We start from the raw sequence: 21,229 nt of genomic DNA on the forward strand, positions 1-21,229 counted from the left end.
TTCCTTTTGAAAGTTTTAATGAGAACGAATTCATTACAGGCCTGCCTGCGAGTATTGCCATTGCACAGTTGGCCCCTTCTGGAGTGTTAGTTTTACTTGTAGGAAACATGTTAATTACTAATAGTAAATTCCCAGTCATTTTAAGAGGACCTTGTAGGACAAGTAAACCAAGAACACTGACACAGGAGCTGGGTGTGTAGCCCTGTTGTTATAGTTCTTCCCTAACATTGATAAGGTCCTGAGTTCTATCCCCAGCACCACATAAAATAGCTAGTCGTGGCACAGTAGACTCAGAAGTTGAGAGATGGAAGCAGAAATAACAAAAGTTCAAGGTCACCCTTGCCGGCACAATTAGTTCAAGGCCAGATGAGGCTGTGTGAGACACTATCTCAAAAGAACAGCAAATTCCACAAGAACAGTTATATGTACATTGCTAAATTACCCCACTCATTATTCTCATGAAGTAAAACAGGTTCCCTATTTTGTAAGGTCCAAGTGTTATATGACTACAATCATAGAAATAGTGGAGAGGAACTGGGGGTTGGGGTGGGGGAATGGTAGTGCACACCTTTAATCCCAGCACTTGGGAGGCAGAGGCAGGTGGGTCTATGTGAGTTCAAGGCCAGCCTGGTCTACAAGAGCTAGTTCCAGGACAGGTTCCAAAGCTACAGAAAAACCGTGTTTCAAGAAACAAAAAACAAAAAAAGAAGAAGAAAAATCGTATATTTATAAAGTATAAATAATTGGATCATTATTTATCAATAGGTCTACATATTTCTCTAACCTAGATATGACAATAATTTTTCACTCATTATTTCTATGCCCTCCTTGTATTTTTTTTTAATATTTGAACTGTGGAAAGCAGACTAGTGAGAACAAAAAATATTCTATGAAGAGTGCAATGGCTAATAACTGTAGCATATCTATTAAGTTTATAAATTCTTATTCTTGCTTACTACAAATAGCGACTCACCAACTCTAACCAGAAATCAATGGCATATTTATTTGTGTCTACATTCTTTTGAGAATCTTAAAGACAAGAAATAAAATTATAGAAAGTAGCAAACTGGAGTGTGGATTCTGTTTAAACATTGATGGTCCAGAAAAGCAATGGCTAACCTATCTCTCCCATCACCAATCTGTATGAATATATCCTACAACTAATACTTAATGGGACAAAACAAATCAACTGATTGAATCTTTTTAAGTCTTAGGTGAGCTCCATTTCATAGATCTGGGTACTGCTTTACAGAGAAAATAAAACGACTGGGTCAAGGCTTGGAAGATTTAGAATAGTAGAGGTGACACTTTTTACGTATAAAAATGTTTTTCTCAACTTTCTTCTCAAGAGAAGGGACAACAAGGAATCATTAAATACATTATAAACAAATACTCTCATTTTTTTCTATGACAGCATCTAAAAACAAAGATTTTTGTTATTTTATTTATTTCTATAAGAAGTTTCAAGGGAACTCTGTAAAGACTTTAAACGATCCGAAAGATGCCCATCACCATTTCTTTTAAAATGGTGGTTAGTATGTCTTCTCACACTTACTTTTTTTTATAAGCCAAGAAGTTAAAAGTATCACCTTGGCCCCGCCTCATTAAATCTCCTAATATCCCCTTAAGTTAATAGCACTTAACATGTTTTTGGACTCTGAAAACAGCAAGCCAGAGGAAATTTCATGGATCTTAACTGAAAATCTCACTACCTTGGAGGCATGGGCAACTTACAGCACATGTCAGCGATTTCTGTGGCAGCAAAGTCAGAGTACAAAGGGGACAAAGTAAATAATATTTCCCTATTTACTTCAATATGTCTTAATGTATTCATTGCTTATTTAAGAAAGATACCAGCTCTTATTCCATGTCAACTTACGCCCTTTGTCATTTTATTTATTTCTTTATGTTCCTTGGTATTGCCAAGGATCAAAACCAGGGCCTTGAGAATTTTAGGCGAGAATACTCCTGTTAAGCTTTAGTCCTCATGCCTCTCCTTTTTGAATCCTCCTATGGCTAAGGGCCTTGTGTCTTGTTCTCAGTCAATCACTCTTCCTTCTAGTATCTTTTCGGCTACTTTGGTCTATATGAGTGTAACACTCAAAGAAACATAATTTTCTGATTAGTGGTTATTTATAAAGGCAAGATATAGTCACAATTATTAAAGGAAAAACTTTCATTTCACAGAAAATATTGCTAAATCAGACTTAAGTTGTTTTTTTTCCTGAGGAAAGGAAACTTATTTAACACTTTGAGCTAAAAGTTTTTCTTGCTGTACTGATAATAAGCTTCTCCTATTATACATTCATCCTTCATTAAGACCTTGGGTGTTGGGAAATTTGTAGAGAATTAGTCTTAAAAATATTTATTCCTTCTTGGCACACTGAAAGAGACATGCCAATGGTGGTTACAACAAACAAGTTGTCATTTAATAATGAGGACTTACAACTCTCCAGCTGCATCGTACAGGTCTGGACATCCATTGGGAAGTTCTTCAGGTCCATGGGACAAGATAAAGTCAAGGTGAGCCTTAGCAAAGAACAAAAGGAAAACCCACTTTAAAATCTGTGAAAGGTCATCCTTGAGAGACAAAAATTCATTTATCATTAGCAAATATAATGATTCAAATATTGAAACCTAAGCTTTCAAGGCAATACTTTGTTTTAATGAAGAATAACTTTACAAAAATATTTTACCATTTCATTCCAAACCCTTACTCTATTTTCAACTTCCAGATTCTGAGTATTTCTCACTTCCAGATTCTGATTCTCTCCAACAGCGATGCTCGCTCTCAAGATAAAATGTTGTAATATGAACAATGGGCTCTTAGCCACAATGGTGAACAAAAACACAAGGTTATGATATTTAAACATTATGCTGGGCAGTGACACTGCATGCCATTAATACCAGCACTTGGAGGCAGAGGCAGGTAGATCTCTGAGTTGGAGGTCAGCCTGGTCTACAAGAGCTATTTCCAAGACAGGCTCCAAAACTACACAGAGAAACTGTCTCAAAAAGGAAAGAAAGAAAGAAGAAAGAAAAAAGAAAGAAAGAAAGAAAGAAAGAAAGAAAGAAAAGAATTATATTCTAGATATATGTACCATGATGTGAATGGATACGAAACAGTTCTCTTTCCATCAAATGGGAAAATACTTGGTTTCACAGACTTTTCATTTACTAATCCACATGATGAATGAACTATTTTGGCATGCATTCTAGGATTTCCAGTTATAGAGCAAGTAATTCTTGAGTGAGGAAAACCCACTTCAAGATAGTGGGTTGTACAGTCTTCATCTCTCTACACCCTATGGGGTGACTTTGATCTCTTTTCTCCTTGAACTTTTCTGAGCTCCAGCCTTCTCCACATTGGGCCTTCAATTAGGATATTCATTGAGCTACCATCTCTTTTTTTTAGCATTTTTTTCTTCTGATTTCTCATCGCAATGGTGCTTAACTTTCGCCCTGAAATTCTTTGTACTTTTAAGATTCAAGGAAACCAATTAGAACTGATAATCAACAGAACTAGGCTTCCTTCCCAATACTACCTAAAACCACATTGGATTCAAAGCAAGGTACTAAAACTTGCTGAACATTTGGCTCTCACTGATCAAAGTAGGAAGTAGGATATATGATTTTGATTCCTATCTGATGCTAATACTTCATGACTCGACTTTTTCCTTTTTGTGTAGCCATGATTTTTCATATCCAAAGATTCGTGTCACAGTATTTCCCAAAAGTTCTCTTACCATTATGCTCATCCTCAACTCACCTCCTGATTTGCCTCTCTTTGTTTTTGGTGTTTCATTTTGTGTTCTTTTCCAGCACAAGCAAATTATAGCACACATTTTTTTAAAAAGGAAAGACTTAAGGTTTGAAGTGAGAATAGGGAGTCCATGTTGACGGTTGCCAAAGGCATTAAAATCCAGCAGTGATTGGAACAAGCATAATTCAAAGCAACAATTACAGAAAAATGTATTCAATCTTAGAAACAAATGCACCCTTAAGTTAAAAGTAGATATTTCTAGTTGTTGGAAGTATTCATAGTAATTTTTGTTTGTTTTTATTCTTTATTCCGAAGTATCTGTATTGACAAGTATAAGGTGTTTAAAATGTCCATGACATCCATTATCAGCTTTCTCATCTTCAGGAAATGAAAAGTTTTTTTTTTTTTCAAAATAACGCTGAAAGGTAAAATTAGAAAATTCTATTTTATTCTATATTTTCTATTGTAATCTGAATATCAGATCCAGTGTTGCACCTCATTACAAAATGAATAAGCTGTCTTTTTGAGGTCATCCGAGAATCTGAATTCCATGGCTCCAACAAGTTTTGAGTTTTAAAGACCTGACTTAAAATATCATTTTTAGATATAAAAAAGAATACTGATCACTTTTGGAGTTCATTTGTAGATATAAATATATGGATATCTACAGATTTCACCTGAGTAAAGGCTGGTTTTAAAAAATGCAATTTTTTTGGTTATTTATACCATAAACCCTTTATAATAAGGACAAAGAAAAAGCAAATAAAATCTCTAGTTAATAAATAAATACCTGATTTTTAAAAACTGGAGTAGTGGTAACTCAAAAAGATCCTTGGGATGAAAATGAATGTTTTTCTTTTTCATTTTAAAAGGGGTAATATTTTCATCATACAATAATATGTTTTTCTCTGACTTTTTCTTGTAAATATTACTATTAACAAGTACAAAGCCTTAATTAGGAAGGAAGAGGTGGTTTTCTGTGAGACATTGTACAATATTTTGAATTTAATAAATTATGTGTTATATATTTCAAAATTACTGAGTATATATTCCAAATGTTCTTGCCACAAAAATAAGCATTTGAGATTGATGAATAAATTAACTAGCTTCATCTAATAACTCCATATTATATTCATAAATAATAACATCGCTTTTGCCCCACAAATATATATATATATATAGCTAGTTATAGCTTTTCAATTTAAAATAAAGAAAGATCTACAATATTTGTCATTTAACAATATTCAGATAGTATTGATAATTAAAGTTTATCAACACCAGAAAATCTGGAAAGTTCCTTATAATTTTGAAAACTTTACCTTTGAGTACTGAGGAAATAATCATAATGGAAGTGGGTGTAGTTTAAAGACTGCGCAATTGATATTGTGACAACCCCGCTCTGCTATTCGTCACCGTAGGCTCACAGCACTGGCTTCTTTTGCAAAGTGAACTGTCCCCATTTGTTCAGGGAGCAGAGAAACTCTCACGCAATTACTCCTGCCTTTGTGTCTGATCTAACAATCCCACAGGGACACAGAATTTTATTAACAGCACAGATGACCGAACACACTGAGGAAATTTCCCCACAAACATGAAACGATTCCTAAGTTCTGTTTTCCATGAGAGCTCACTGGATCATTTTTTCTCTTGCTTACCTATATTTCTTTTTAAGACAAATTGTACATTTAGAACACAATGAGCACCAATAATCAACCAGAGGGCTCACAGCTGTACTTTGTTAAATCATGTCATTGGGCGAGCAAATGAGAAGGGACTATAAAACCTAATTGGTCCTGCATGAATTGTAGAGTTTCAAATTTATGATGTCTGGTATAACATACATCTGGAAGCCTAACAAAGGTTTATTTTGTTCTTTTTCCCCTTTTCCTTTGACATACACTAAACAGAGTAAAATGCTAAAATCCTAAAACTGCAGTTTGATGGCTTTTTAGAGCTATATATACCCTAGTAATAAACATTCTCATGAAGACTTGCAACACTCATGTCACCCCCAGAGCATTCTTTCTTCCCAGACCAGAACCTCCCAAAATAACTCTCACCTCATTGTTATAATAAAGGCTAAATGCTATTTAAATAAAAAACAAACAACAAACGCTAAACGCTATATTACTTTGTACCAAGATACAGAAATTGTGCTATATACTTGAGGTGAAAAACTAAATCATAAAACATGATAAATTTTGGTGGATCTCACAGAGTTAAGTATTTTATTTAAAATTCAAGTATTTTTTCGATTTTTCTGAAATTCAGACTTTACATAACATGCCAAATTTGTTTTTTTTTTTTTCTCCAAAGCCTGAAATATTAAGACCACTGCACCTAAAGCCAATGATTTTGGGGCTGCCTGCTTCCTTTTGATTTAAAGAACTCATTTCCTACAGCATTATCATTCATTTTTCCAGTCAATGCATACACACACACGCAATACATATTCAGAGGAAACCCCCATTCCTTTTTGCACAAAAAGGGAACAGAATTCCCAGAGGTCATAGATCTTTTCTGAGAATAAGAAGGCTGAACAAGCATTTAGACTCTAAAGGTAAAGAATAAACCAAAATACAGGAAATCTGTTTCCCTGCCTTCCATGCTTTCCCTTCCTTCTATTCTATTCAGTTCACCTTGCTCATAAAGCCAACTCTTGGGGTTATATTTTGCTTAAATCTTAAGTTGTTGGTAGATACTGGTATTATAAATAAATTATTATCTTTATCATGTTTTAAAATAAAGTATTATTTTGTATTTTTAAAATATCTGTGTCTTTTCTCCTTTACTACAATGTAAGTTCATCAAGGCTGGCATTTTTCCTACACTGTCTAAAAACCATCCCTTGCATGAATTAGACACCCAATAAATATTTGTTGAGCGAATGAATGCATCAGCATCCTGGAACCGTGTGAGGAAATTTTCAGATGACAGAGGCTTTTGAAGGATGTGGGCTGGTTATCAGAGACCACAGAGTGTAACTAAATTAAAGGACTATCAAAAGAATCCAGGAAAGCTTGCCTGAGCCCTTTTGTTAGTTGATAGCAATTTTTTTATTAGAAATCAACTGAATAAACTCAAAGTCAAGTGCCAAAATGCACTGTCTGTCTTTGAGTCACAGTTATGCAGCCAGGTCTGTAACCGAGGCTGTTACTGCAGTATGCGAACAAGGTAAATCAATAATTTAAAAGAACCTCATGAGAGCAAACAGAAGGTTTCTTGAGTCTTAAGACAATTAAGACTCAAAGGAAACTATGTGTTAAATTGGGGATCTATTCCAGTAAGAATTTTGAAGAGAAAATACCAATGGAAGAGGAAGTAGACTTTCAAATAGAAATTTACATTTTAATGGATAATTACTTGCCATAAAGCAAATAATTGCAATGTACTATTTTGAAGGAGTTATTTTTAATGGTTGCAATAATCTATCTTGTTTAAAAAGAGAGGGCAGATGATCTTTCTATTTGGGGGAGGGAAAAGGAGCTTTCTGAATATTGTTGTTCATCTTTTGGAGACCACATTTTCTGCGAAGCAAACAGTGGCACGTGGCTACATCAGAGAGTGCACAACATGTGGTATTCTTTTAGTATCAAAGTACTGAAGAATGATAAAAAAATCAATGGACTGTGATGATAATAGACAGAATAGTATTGTCTCTGGATGAATGCTGTAAGCCAAGAGCTCTCATCCTTGCACAATCATGGAGAAGCATCATGCAAGTGAGAAAGAAATATAGAATTATCTCTGGTTTTGTGATAACCAAATTAAAGCTCATAGAAGCCCCACTTACACTGATACCAAAGTCTATTGACTTCTCATCTATCATGTTTCTTCTTTCAGAATGGGACCCAATAACAAGTTTTGCTTTTGAAGCCAGTGGAGTTGGTCAGACTTCTTGGTTGTCTTGTATTTCCTTAAGGATACTGGCTTCATATTTTCTCAGACATCAGAACTAGTATGACTTTGGGGACGTGGTGGTAGATGCACAGTGTACTCATAAAGAACTAGTCACTCAATCTCCTGGCTTCCTTGCTTACCTACCTGCCTGTGCTGCTTGATATTTCTGTGATCTTGAACTGTAATTAAGGGTGACTAGAAATAAGGCTTTCCTCTTGTAGCTGTAGGTACCCTCTAGAAACTGATGAAAACCTAAAGAACAAGTAATTGCATTTTATTTTAAAACATAGAAACTTCCTGACCAATTGTGACATACAGGTTATAAAGCTATTGCACCTCCACTGGACTATGTGCTGGCTAGTTTTTATGCCAATGTGACCCAAGCTAGGGTCATTTAGAAAGAAGGATTTCCAATAGAAAAAAAATGCCTTGATAGGTTTTTCATGTAGCTAAGTCTGTAGGACATTTTCTTGTTTGATGATTGATACTGAAAGGCTCAGATTAATATGGTGATAACAACCATGGCTGGTGATCCTGAGTTCTATGAGGAAGTAGACTGAGCAACCCATAAGGAGCAAGTCAGAAAGTGGCACGCCTTCATGGCCCTGCAGCAGTTCCTGCCTCCAGGTTCCTGCTTCCAAGTTCCCAATTCCAGGTTCCTGCCTTGAGTTCCGGCCCTTGCTGGATGATGGGCTACAAGCTGTATGTCAAATAAACTGTTTTCCTCCCCACATTACTTTTGGTCATGGTCTTTTATTACAGCAATAGGAACACTAAGATAGCTTTATTGTCCAACATTCTAGAATATAGTTCATTCTTCCTTGAGAACATAAAGATGGTCTTAATGTAAGGTTTAGAACTGTTAAATTTTTCCTCTGAGTATCTTACAAGTTCTGAAACTTGTGACAGTTTATTACTGGAATGATTTGACAGGATACAACGAAAATTGAACAAGACTGTCATCATAATCCATCTAGAATCTAAAAGTAGAAGTATCCCAGGGGCAAGATAGAAGTCAAGTTAAAATTGCATCATTAGGATCTAGGGAAATGATTCAAAAAGAGTAACTTTTCTTCCAGAGGACCAGGGTTTGACTTCCAGCACCCACATGGCAACTCACAACTCAAAATGCATGCAAGCAAAATATCAACAAACATAAAACAAATGACTTCCTTTTAAAGTACAGCATTAATAAAACACACACACTAAGAAAGGAATGAAATAAGAGATAGGAAATTGGTTCTGATAGACTGGTTGTCCTATGTATTTTGAATTTTAATCTTTGGTCGATATGAGCGGCACCTGAGAGGCTTTTGTGATAATTCACATTCTCAGGTATTTTAAATGAGAAGTCTGTGTAGGGCTAATGGCATCCCCAGGGTTATTTTAAGAAACACATCCCAAGGATTGACCTCACCATCAAATAATGAAGTAGAAGGAGAAGGGTTAATAAAGTAAACAAGAAAAACTTGAGAAGGGAATCTGTAACCTTTCAGAAGCATTACCTTTGATTGGGGGAAAATATTACTTTAATTTTTGCATCAGGGTGGGGCACATAGCTCCAGGTAGGCTGCTATATGATTGTATTAGGACAATGAGACAAGACAGAGAGAGTCAAGGTCATCCTGGAGAGCGTGTTGGCAGAGTCAGCACAATGAAGCCAAGATTAGTTTACTAGCAACCAACAATATCATGAGTGTAGCAAGAAGACCAAATCTGTTATGAAAAGGAGATGTTAGGCAAGACTCCACCTAGGCTACAACTTTGTAGAGCAATAGTTTGGCAATATTTGGAGGCATTTTCTGTCAAACATTTGAAATAAAAATTTCTTCAAGGAGAAATTTGCACTTTAAAATGGGAATATTTAATAGTTGAGAGTTTGAGAGTTTATTCTTCAACTTTTTTTATTTGGTTTTTGAGACAGGTCTTCTCTGTAGCTATGAAGCCTGTTCTGGAACTTACTTTGTAGACCAGGTTGGCCTCAAACTCACAGAGATCTTCCTGTCTCTGCCTTATGAGTGTTGGGATTAAAGGTGTGTGCCACTACCACCCGACTTATTCAACTCTTTTGAGGCAGGAAATCACTGTGTAGTCTTGCCTGGCCAAGAGCTCACCATGTTGGCCAGACTACTCTCAAACTCACAAAGATCTGCCTGCCTTTGCCTCCAAGTGCTGGTATTAAAGGTATTCACACTACAGCCAGTATTCTTTAACTTTAAAAGGTTTTTTCCCAATTCTCCATTTAAAGAGTCTTGTTTTCCATGACCTAACCTGTCTTTTTATGGATAATGAAAACCATACCTCTAAACAGAATGTGCTTACTTCTGGAACCTAGGTAAGCACCCATACTGAATAACGTTCTAAATCCAGAGAAGTTGTTGTTTCATAATTGAAAACAAAGGTATACACAAAAGGAGCTTTATGACATTGCAAAATAATTATTAGCCCAATGGCCAGACAAGGAAAGAAGAACAAATTTTAAATTATTCTTACAGAAATAGTGTAGTGAAATTACTGCTTTGAGTTCACTCATCATATACATTATGGAGAACATGCTGTTTGCTCCATGCCTCGTTTGTTTCTCTGATCCCTTGGACAAGCTCAGGTATCTGATAAGACCCTTCACATAAACACTGTATAAATCATTAGGTGTTGAGGTCTAGAATGACCTCAATCTGCCCTTGCTCAAATCCTACCAATTCCTGGCTGTTAATTGTAATCAACTAAAAAACATTTAACCACAGGTTCTTATGACTACTAAAATGCAAAGCTAGGAAGATGTTTCAAGTATGAATAATCATGTCTGTCTTTGTGTAAACTAGTGGATAGATTCTTGGGTCTGATACCCACATTTTAAAGAGCAGACTCCAGTACTCTTATAAGGAGGTGTGACGCTAGATTAAAGCAACAACAGCACAGGCCTTAGAGGAGTGTGGATGGGCCTCAGAGACACATCATGTTTCATTATTGTAGAAGATTGACCCAAATCTACAGGTTGGTCCAAAGCTGAGAGATTACACTTTCCTCCCAGTTGATTCCAAATAAACAGCCCTGATGCTTTGTTTCTTCTGAACGTGGGATGTGGAGGGGACTAAAGTCAACATTGTCTGGATCCTCAACTGTTCTGTTCCTCTTTCCTGCCTCAAATTATGTCTGAGTAGAAAGGTCCATGTTTACCAAACACTAAAAAGGCCTCATAGGAAATACCCATATGCATTGAGCAATACCAGCTAGCAGGGACAAAAATATAATAACTCTTCCCATCTGTGTGTGGTCCTTTCAGAAAAATGTGAACACATATGGTTGGATCATGTTAATTAAGTCCAAATCTGGATTGAATTCCACTTGGAGAGCAATGGATAAATCTGTAGTTTAAATTTGCAAATGCTTTCTCCTGGATAAAAATGTTTGGAAGGTGTCGAGTAAGGAGAGGGCTAAACTAACCACCAGAAAAAGAGCTCCGAACAGCAGCTTTAAATAATCTTTCATTTCATGTCTAGTGTTTAATTACACATTCAAGCAGTTTTAAAGAGAAACTGCTACTAGCCAGTACATTAAAATAATAAGAAGTGATTTGATTCTTATCACTCTGTATCCAATGGTACAGCTCTTAGGAGCCTCAGTGAGGTAGAGAGAGATAAAAAGTCCTAGATAGCAATAACCTTAACATTTTGTTTGGGATCATCTTACTTTTGAAAAAAAAAAGGTCTCCAGAACAAGTGACAGCATTCTATGAAATGCAGATAAAGTTTTGAGCAAACCAAAGTAACTTTGTCTACTGACAGATGGGGGCATAATTTTAGTGTTAATCGACTAGCATATCACAGTATGAAGATTTCTTTTATGGAAACTACAGGAGGATTGCTAACTGCTCTTATGGTGGCAAAGACTGGTAAGAAAGTGGATTTGAGGGTAGATGGTAAGTTGATTTCTTTTGAGACAGGATTTTACTATGTGGCCCTGGCTCCTCTGGAGCTTACTAGTAGACCAGGCTGGCCTTGAACTCACAGTGACGCTGCCTCTGGAGTGCTGGGATTAAAGGTGTGCATCACCACACCCAAGAAAGATGATTTGTCCTTGATGGGACAGTGATGTGTAGCTACTTTAAATTGAAGCACTCAGTCTTGGAGGGAGAAGTGAGGGCCTTATGCCTCAAGAAACTAATGAAAGTTGTTAGGCTTGTGAGGCTCCTCTTTAAGGTTGTATAAAAAAATAAAATGTTTATGGGTGAGAGGAGACCCTATTGGAGTGACCTAAAGTTGAGCAAGGAACTTCAGTAATGCAGTCTTCATAAATAACTACCCAAATTTCAAATGGAAATTTCGAGTAGTACAGCTATTTCTGATAACCTATGTTCCTGTATGTTACTCATTTACCTATGTGCCTGTAAGCAACATGGATAAATTCATTGATTCACCAACCTACATTTGAGTATATTCCTTTCTTTTTCTGGGGTCTGTTACCAATGACAGATGTGAGGTAAAGAGATAAATGTGTGTTCATCTCTCCTCAGAGAAAGTCCCACAGAAAATCAAGCACAGTCACTGTTTACTTGTAACGAATAGCTAAAATGGGAGATTCAGAACCAGCCTAATTATTATCTGAAAAGAGATACAATTATCACTCCCATTATTAGGCATTTGCTTCCCCAAAGGATGAAACACAAGGCCAGGAGAGCATCTGCATTGTACTAAATATGGAAAGTGAGTGGAATTTGGATGGCGTAGGTGCATAACAAGAAATATGTAATCTATAAATTAGAATGAATGGTAGGGAAAACTGACTCTCTGCTTTCTTTCCACTTTATCTTCTAAGAGATTCATTTAATATGTTGTGTGACTGAGGAACTAAAAAATACTACAGTTCTGAGAAATGCTAAATGGCTTCTTATAGTCACTTAATAACATTGGATCTGAATCTAAGTCTTTGTTGTTCTCAGACTTGACATTTACTTCTGTAGCATTTTATCATTAATGGCCCAGCCCACCTTCTGCTTAGTAGCTTTCCTCTGACTGCTCAATAACCCTACTGAAATGAGGTGTCTTTTTGTTATTTCATTGTTCTCTGAAGTAACTCCATTATCAATGGCTTTGCTCCAGAAGTACGAGAACTTCCGTAATTATCTATGTACCTAATTATCTGTCTTTCAATTACTGCCCAGTGATCACCATCACACCTCCTATAGGACAGATGCTTGTACTTTTACATGATACAAACATGGCGAAACTTGTAGAGAGACTGTCGAACTTTGCAAATTGTAAAACTTTCTTCTTTTAACATGGAGTGTCTTTCCTCTAGAGCACTGGGTTCTTACCCTTGAGGGTCAGGACCCTTTGACAAACCTCTGTCTTCAAAAAATATTTACATTACAATTCATAACAATAGCAAAATCATGGTTATGAAGTAATAATGAAATAATTTTACCTTTGGGAAGGTTGAAAACCACTGCTCTAGACACTAAACTAGGGGAATGTACATTAGTAATGTATATGTTTTCGAAAGAACCACAATCACATAATGTTTGTTTCACTAAGTATTCATGCCATACAGGGATTTTATGAAAAGCAGCAGTATGGACCAAGAAGAAGCGCTTGTCAACATAAGTCAACTTAACCAGAACCTCTGGCTTTTTCTTTGGCTTCTTGAAATAAGATTTAGATAATGAGTAACAACAGACTGCCCTTTAAACTCTGCTGGTTCAACCCTACATTGGGATCAGATTCACCTATATATCTAGTGAAATGTTGAACCAGGCAATCATCTCTGTATAATTGTCTATAAGTTATAAGTTATATAAGTTCTAGCATTCTGAAAATGCCCTACAGTTTCTCCTGCTCACAAATGCCAAAATGATTGGGATTGGGATTGTGAAATTTTCTCAGCATCTGTCACAGTTCAGACTATCATTGATGGTTTTAAAGCCAGCTCTTAAACTTCCCTATACTACATCAAAATCAGTTTTCCCACTTCTGTGGTTGCATATTTACTTTAGGAGGGAATGTTTCTGAGACCTAAAAGCAGTTTGAAGCAGGCACTTTGGAATGAAGAATTTCCTCTTGTTCTCAAGCTGTACCGAACATGAGGAAACATTTTAATTCATGGAGAAGGAGCTTTGTGGCTGGGGAAGAAGAGAAAAGTTGCTATAGAGCTAGAAGAACCCCTGTTTTTCTGGTTAAGTTCTATTTAAGAGAGGAAAGTGAGTCAGAATGATGATCCGGTAAGGCTACAGAGGCCTGTTTTGCCATCTTAGAGTACAGATTAAATGAAAAAAGGAAGTATGGTTCTCATGTTGTCTCAAGATATCTACTTGTTATTCTGTCTCTTCATTACTTGGAGAACAAACTGATTGATGTTAATGCAGTAGAAAGTTACTTCCAAAAGGAAATAAATCTTTCAATTGCTAGTCCAGTCAGATGAAGTCAAAGACGAGTAGTGTGGTGGTTTGAATAGGTTTGAATGGCCCCCATAGACTCATGTGTTTGAACATTTGGCCCATAGAGAGTGGTACTATTAGGATGTGTGGCCTTATTGAATGAAGTGTCGGTATGGGCTTTGATGTCTTATATATGTTCAAGTTATGTCAAGTGTGGGACACAGTTGTTTCTGCTGCCTGCAGATCAGTATGTAAAACTCTCACAGCTCCTTCTCCAGCACCATGTCTGCCTGCATGCTGCCATGCCCCACCACGAAGATAATGAACTAAACTTCTGAAACTGTAAGCCAGCCCAAATTAAAAGTTTTCATTTATAAGAGTTGTCATGGTCATAGTGTCTCTTCACAGCAAAAGAAACCCTAAGACAAGCAGTTGTTCAGTTTCCATATATTTTATTGAGCAATTTCTTTCTTTTCTTAAAACATGCATAAGAAGGTCCCAACTGTGTTTCATATGAGCCAATCTATTGCATATTGTTTTTATGAACTCATGTAGGAACTCAACAGAGTTTTCCAGAAATTATAATTTCTTATGTATACAATACACTTTTGATACCTTCATAATTTTACCCCCAGCTGGTTCATTTTTGAAGGCCCTTCTCCAAATCTACCCTCTCCATAAAACCACTTAGCTCAGTTCCTGCTTCATCCACCATTATTGTGCATGCCAGCTCTTCCCACTCTAGAACCTTCTTTGTCTCTGAGAACAATGGGATCATGTGGCTTGCATTATATTTCCCAGCACTTCCCTGATTTAGTGCTCAATTCTGATGTGTGTGCTTATGTTATAGTCATTAATTACTGCATTAAGTCATCACAAAACTAATGAATATTTTGATACAGGATTACAAAATGAGCATATAATTTTCCTGGATTATAGTGTATAAAGATACATAGTCTAATTGTGCATATAGAGATGGGATCACAGCTTTTTATAACTAACAAATATGTGTTTCTGGGGCTCACCAAAACCACGAGTAAAATAACCAAAGAATAATCATGATAATATTTAGGTAAGTCTCAGTTCAGTGTACATTTTATTTTCAGTCCTGGTATCTAAATAAAGAATGTTTTTTATCTTATTCTATTAAAAAATCATTCTATAAAAAGAGTTAGAATTCTATAAAAAGAGAATTCTTTGAAGCGCTTGCATCAAGCTCTAGTATGAGTCAAGAATTGGAGGCAATGTGGGAAAAACTTTTATGTGTAGATAGATTTGATCATTAGACAGGCTTGTTTATGGGCCACAGTTGTGTGTCTGTCTAGAAACCTACACTCTAACCATTCTCAGTGGTATTTGCAATGGATCAGTAGAGGGAGAGGAATGTTAGTCCCCATAGGTTTTATATTACAACTCAGGCAGTATGAGGAAGCTGGGAGACCGAATCATCAACACCTATAACTGGGAGCTGAACCAAAAAGGATTTATGAATATCTTACGTCTAGTGCTATAAAATGGTACATTTAAGCTCATGCAAAGGTTAATGATGAGACAAGAAGAAGCTTTGGTAATATGGAATGTTTTGTGCAGAAGCAAATTCTATAATTATTGATGGTTTGAGAGAGTGTGACATTTGGTTTTAAATGTCAACTTGCCACAACTTAAAATAATCTGAGTAGGGAGTCTCAATGGAGGAACTGTAATTGACATGGAAGGCCCACTGAAAACGTGGGTGCCACATTCTGGTAGTAACCCAAATAAAAAGGGGAGTCATGAACGAAGGAAAACTATTTAATTTTCATCACTTGGTGTTTTCTCTTGCCACCGAGTTAATTTATTTACACTGGTACTCTTGATGCTCCTACTCCTGTTGCCACAGAGTCCTCCACTTTTATTAGAAAAAGCTTTTCTGGGCTTCTGAAATCGACAGAGGAACAATGGCTCTTTAGGAACCCTCTCAAACTTTCACACCAGATTTGAGCTGCTAAGGTACCCAGATAGAACAACTACCAACTTCTAGGTATCTCTGATATTAGCCATTGCTGGATGACTCTGATGGCTAAGGTACCCAAGCATGCTTATTAAAGTGAAATCCAAAATCTCTGTCTGATGTCAGAAGAGCCACCTGATATGGGACAGAATAAAAACAAATATTTAAGGACTAACTTATTGCCAATAATTTCATAATCCTTTGGTTTTATATTGACCCTTTAACAGCTTTTCTTAAGGTAGAAGATTTATAAGATTTATATATAAACTTTTTGTCATGATGTTAATGGTCATATAAAATACTAACTAATCCTAGAAAAAAGATTTCATCTACCTTCTTGTACATGATTTCAGGTTTGACTATCAATTTCCTGCAGTGAACCATGAGCACACCTAACAGTGAAGTCTCCAAAAAGAGGATAGGGTCCCACAATGATGAGTCCTCCAGGACTATGATAGTACCATTAAGCGGAAGAACACCACTTAAAAATCAGCTTTGGACTACAAACTTCTCAGAACAATTTCAAAGTGATTAGCTGAGATGATCCAGCCTAACAGACTACTCTAGTCAGGACTTAAGACAAACCCTGCACTTCACCATTTCGCAGAGATTGACAACAAATAATAAAGCTACCCCTCTCAGGACTTGACAATTAGCCAAAAAATTCTCTTTTCAGGATCCCCTAAAGACCCTGCCACCCCCAGACACTGGGAAGTAAATTTAAGAATATGATGCCCACATTCTCAAGAGGTGAAGTGAGTGTGTTTTTGGTCATTCAACAGTTATGGATATTTGCCATTGTTTTGGAGGGTTTGGTTACAAGTTATTATTGGTTATGGTCTGCAGGAAAGTTGAACAAAGATTAGATTCAAAGTTCTTGTTTAGAAAAGAAAAAGGGGGATACAGATATGATAGGATAAAAGAGTAGAATCTACTTTGAAAAGAAAAAAGGAATGATATAGATATGATAAGATAAAAATGTAGACTATTGAGTTACTTTTAGAAAGCAACTACTAGTTTTAAATGCTTTATATTGGGTTGGACTTGTATATTGTTTACAAGTTTTGTATATAGATACAAATTTGAGATTAATTTTGTTAAAACAGACTATACATGCATTTCTAATCTTCTTCAAGGTATTGTACCTATACAGCTCATATAACAATGTAACACAAATTTCTAGTCCCTGAAAGTATTATTACCAACTATTTAGGGTAATAAGGAAATGCAGGTTAGTAATTAGTCACCTATTAAATAGAATTTGTAGTCACATTATGTATGTTTTTAAGGTCAAACAGAGATATATTTTAATAGGTAGGTCATCTTCACACACTTAAGAGAGCTACAGAATATGGCATTTAAGATGTTTTAATAACATAGGTTCTTTTTGTGACAATGAGACATATCTCCTCCTGGCAGCTCCAATCTGATTCAGAGAAGATTATGGACATGGAAGAAACTCCACATGGAGTTTGCTTTCTTTGTGGCAAAATGAAACATTGGGCAAGAAACTGCCCATGCCTTGACGTCTGACAGTATGCTATCCTAATGGGACAAGCAGGACAACACAAAAGAGAGTGACTACCAAACCTTGCCTAGATAAGGCAGGAGATTCCTTCAAAAACCCTGCTACATATAAGAATCTGTCAGAGCCGGGCGGTGGTGGCGCACGCCTTTAATCCCAGCACTCGGGAGGCAGAGGCAGGCGGATCTCTGTGAGTTCGAGGCCAGCCTGGTCTACAAGAGCTAGTTCCAGGACAGGAACCAAAAGCTACGGAGAAACCCTGTCTCGAAAAAAAAAAAAGAATCTGTCAGATATTCTAGGCCTGTAGGGTAAAAATAAATGTCCCAATGTTACGGGTAAACTTTGGGTGACTGTCCAGTCAATCAGTTTCTTTTGTCGTTTATCACAATTTTCAGAAGTCATTTGCTCACATTAGTTGCTTACTCAGTTATTATTATTTCCTTCTTGAGTCTCTGAAGTAGTTGAAGACTAGATATTTATAGTTACAGTTTTCATTGTTTACAAGACTCAGAAAAGAATTTTACTTAATAAACGTAAAATACATAAGGTTGAGAGATATCAAAAATAGTTTTGGATAGCAATGCAAGTTATAGATATGTAACTTGTAGATAGCAATGCAAGATAGAAAGTAAATTAGGTCCAAGTCTTTGAACTCACCAAGACTGGATAGAGATGTAATATTTTCTTTGACTTTGTCAAATACAAATGGACTAGACATTGTTGATATATTTATTACCTATATATTGTATATAGTTATTGTATATTGTATATTGTTTTCTTATATTTGTTATAGCCTTCTTTTTATTTTAGACAAAAAGAGAAAATGTAGTGATATTTCATTTGTATTTTAATAAATAAAGCTTGTCTGAAGATCAGAGAGTTAAAAAGTCACACTTGTCAGCCTTATCGTCCAGTCCATGGTGGCACACATGTTTAATCTCCGTAGCCACACTAATTTGCCATAGAAGTCAGGCAGTAGTGGTACATGCCTTTAATTCCAGCCCTATTGAGGAATATATATCAAGATGAGGCAGGAACTTGTCCTCTTTCAGTCTGAGGATTTCTTAGAGGAAAGAGCTCACTAATAGTTTGGTTGTTTTGCTTTTCTGATAATCTCCTGCCCTTCCCTCTCCTCTTCTACCTTGTGTTTTATTTTTAAGGACCTTTTAGAAATACACAACTATAGCCTGCTTCATTTCCAACTTGAATTAGTATAGTTTTTGTATGATTATTTAGGTTGGGCTCCTGAGAAACAAGCAAGCAGTCTCTGTCTATAGGCACCAACCCCCAAATTCTATCAAAATTTTAAGAACACTGTTTGTAAGGTGATGTCTACTTTTCTTTTCCTTGCTCCTACTTATTATTTCTTTTTTTTTTTGGTTTTTTATTTTTTCGAGACAGGGTTTCTCTGTAGCTTTGGTGCCTGTCCTGGAACTAGCTCTTGTAGATCAGGCTGGCCTCGAACCCACAGAGATCCGCCTGCCTCTGCCTCCCGAGTGCTGGGATTAAAGGCGTGTGCCACCAACGCCCGGCCAATTTATTATTTCTTAATTGATTATTAGTTCGCATGTTTCAATAATAATGAAGCATTTTAGGGAAAGGGCCACATCTTACTCAGCTCTGTATAGTTTATGCCCAAGATATTGTCTGGTTCATTGAAAACCTTTTTGGGAAAATAATTAGACTTCTGTAGTTCAAATTTGCTTGTGTCTCTTGAATGTGGCATCTGTAGTTCTTCTTTGCTAATGATTTTTCCCCTCAGATTTCAGAGATCGTCCACAAACTGCCAATGGATAAACTCCTCAGATTCTAAGCAATGAATAATGTGTCACATTTCAGAACCAGTAATAAAACAATTGCCTTTGTATCTATGTTGGGGTAACATATATCCTTCATTGATATAGAACAGAGAAATCTTAACAGTACAAAAAGAAATGACAAAAACCTGACTTTTTTTCAGCAGTGAACAATGCTAGGTATTTACCAGCACAAACACCACCCAAGGCCCAAAGGACTAGCCAAAGCAGCTGATACACTGTGTTACTTTTTATAACTCTCCTTTCCAGCATCATGTTCTACATATGTCCCTTTCTATCAGGTCACATCAACTTAGGTCATGCCCAACAGTGCGTCTTACACCAGACAAATGGATTATCATGCAGAATACTGTTTCCTTAACAATGCAATGGGTATCTAGGGAATTTATCTGCTTCTTTCTGAAAGCAGCAGTACTGCTGCATTTCCCAAATGAGCAGCCTTCTACATGCCTTAAGACACTAGACAGTAAACCAAAAGCAAGCTCTGAACTTATTAGGCATACAAACAGAATTTGCAGTAAAGAACCAAAATACATAATGGGTTCTTAAAGGATGGTGAGTCTGCAAACTTGTGAAAAGTATTTACAAAAATACTAATTACTCGCTTTTGGGGGATGGTAATAAAATAAGAGAGTAATGGGGTCCTTTATAAAGACAATTGAAATGTCAATAGTTATTCAGTGTACTGGCATCCTTGTAGACTACACTGTCCCAGTCTTCCAGAAGAGCTAAAAGATGACTGAAGATAGCTTATTATTGAAACAGAGCATTCTTTTTAAGATTCAGGCTTTATTTATCAAGCACAAACTCCATGGCAAATAGTTTTACATTGTCTCTGAGAAGGCGTGACCAGCCATAGCCACAGAAAGGACTTTAGTGTACCAGTATTTCCCTGCATTATGGAAATATTGTTTGCCTTTTTTCTATAGTTGATTTTGAACTAAATCATACACGTAGTTGTCATTTAGTCTGCATAGTTTAAATGATAGCAATCTGGACCTTTAAAATATTTTCTGATGTCTATATACTTAATTTTCATAAGAAGCTATCCACAGATCCATGAATTTGTAGATCCTGGAAATTGGTAAGTGCCAAAACTAGTTTTACTCTAAATCTATATGATTCCAACAAATCCTATGATTCAAAAAATTCATATTCTTATGCGTCACTCATGTATTGTAGTAACTAAAATACAAGGCATAACAAATAAGAACCTTACAGAGCCACAGGAAAAAAATGATTATTAGTATTAAGAATGACAGGAAAATTTTCTGAGTCTGGAGAGATAAAGATGCTGGAGGACATATTTGAATATAATATTTTGAAATGAGGGCCTAGCAATGTAGTTCCCTTGGTAGAGTGCTTGCTTTGCGTGGATGAGGTTCTGGCTTCAATCTCCAGTCCCCCACACACTGAGATTGGTAGCTCATGCCTGTAACCTCAGAACCCAGGAATTAGAGTTGGGAGGCTCAGAAGTTCAAGGTAATGTTCTGCTACATGGAGTTGAAGACCAACCTGGGTCAGGGATCCTATTATATAACAAAAAGAGTCTAAGAAAATTTCTGTCCCAAGTTAAAATCCAATAAAAATTAATAGATCAAGCCCCGAAGGTCATACGTTTACTGAGAAGCACAAATGAGGTTAAGATAAAGTCCGTATGTATTCAACCCAGAGTGTGCTATTGACGACCAAGTTGATCCATTGAAGATTTTGTCTCTGGTTAATGAGAGAACTATTGAAACTGGAATTCATATATTATGGTCCCAGGTAATTAAACTGAATATCCTATAATTTCTTTATTAAATATATATGCTTAGATTTTTATACAAAACAATCAACTGACCATAAACCTACCAAATAC

The 21,229-nt window shown here is 36.2% G+C and overlaps 1 protein-coding gene across 1 annotated transcript in view; it reads right to left on the reverse strand.

Annotated features, from left to right (window-relative positions):
* Nucleotides 1–21,229, reverse strand: part of Glra2 (glycine receptor alpha 2) — a 192,312-nt gene that overhangs the window by 126,430 nt on the left and 44,653 nt on the right. Inside the window, 1 exon segment of the mRNA XM_041639966.1 lies at nt 2,447–2,529. Coding sequence (XP_041495900.1) covers nt 2,447–2,529 — 83 coding nt within the window.

This window comes from Microtus oregoni, unplaced genomic scaffold, assembly GCF_018167655.1.
Source record: "Microtus oregoni isolate MIOR12 unplaced genomic scaffold, Mior012 000061F_ref0000440, whole genome shotgun sequence".
Taxonomy (NCBI): Eukaryota; Metazoa; Chordata; class Mammalia; order Rodentia; family Cricetidae; genus Microtus; species Microtus oregoni.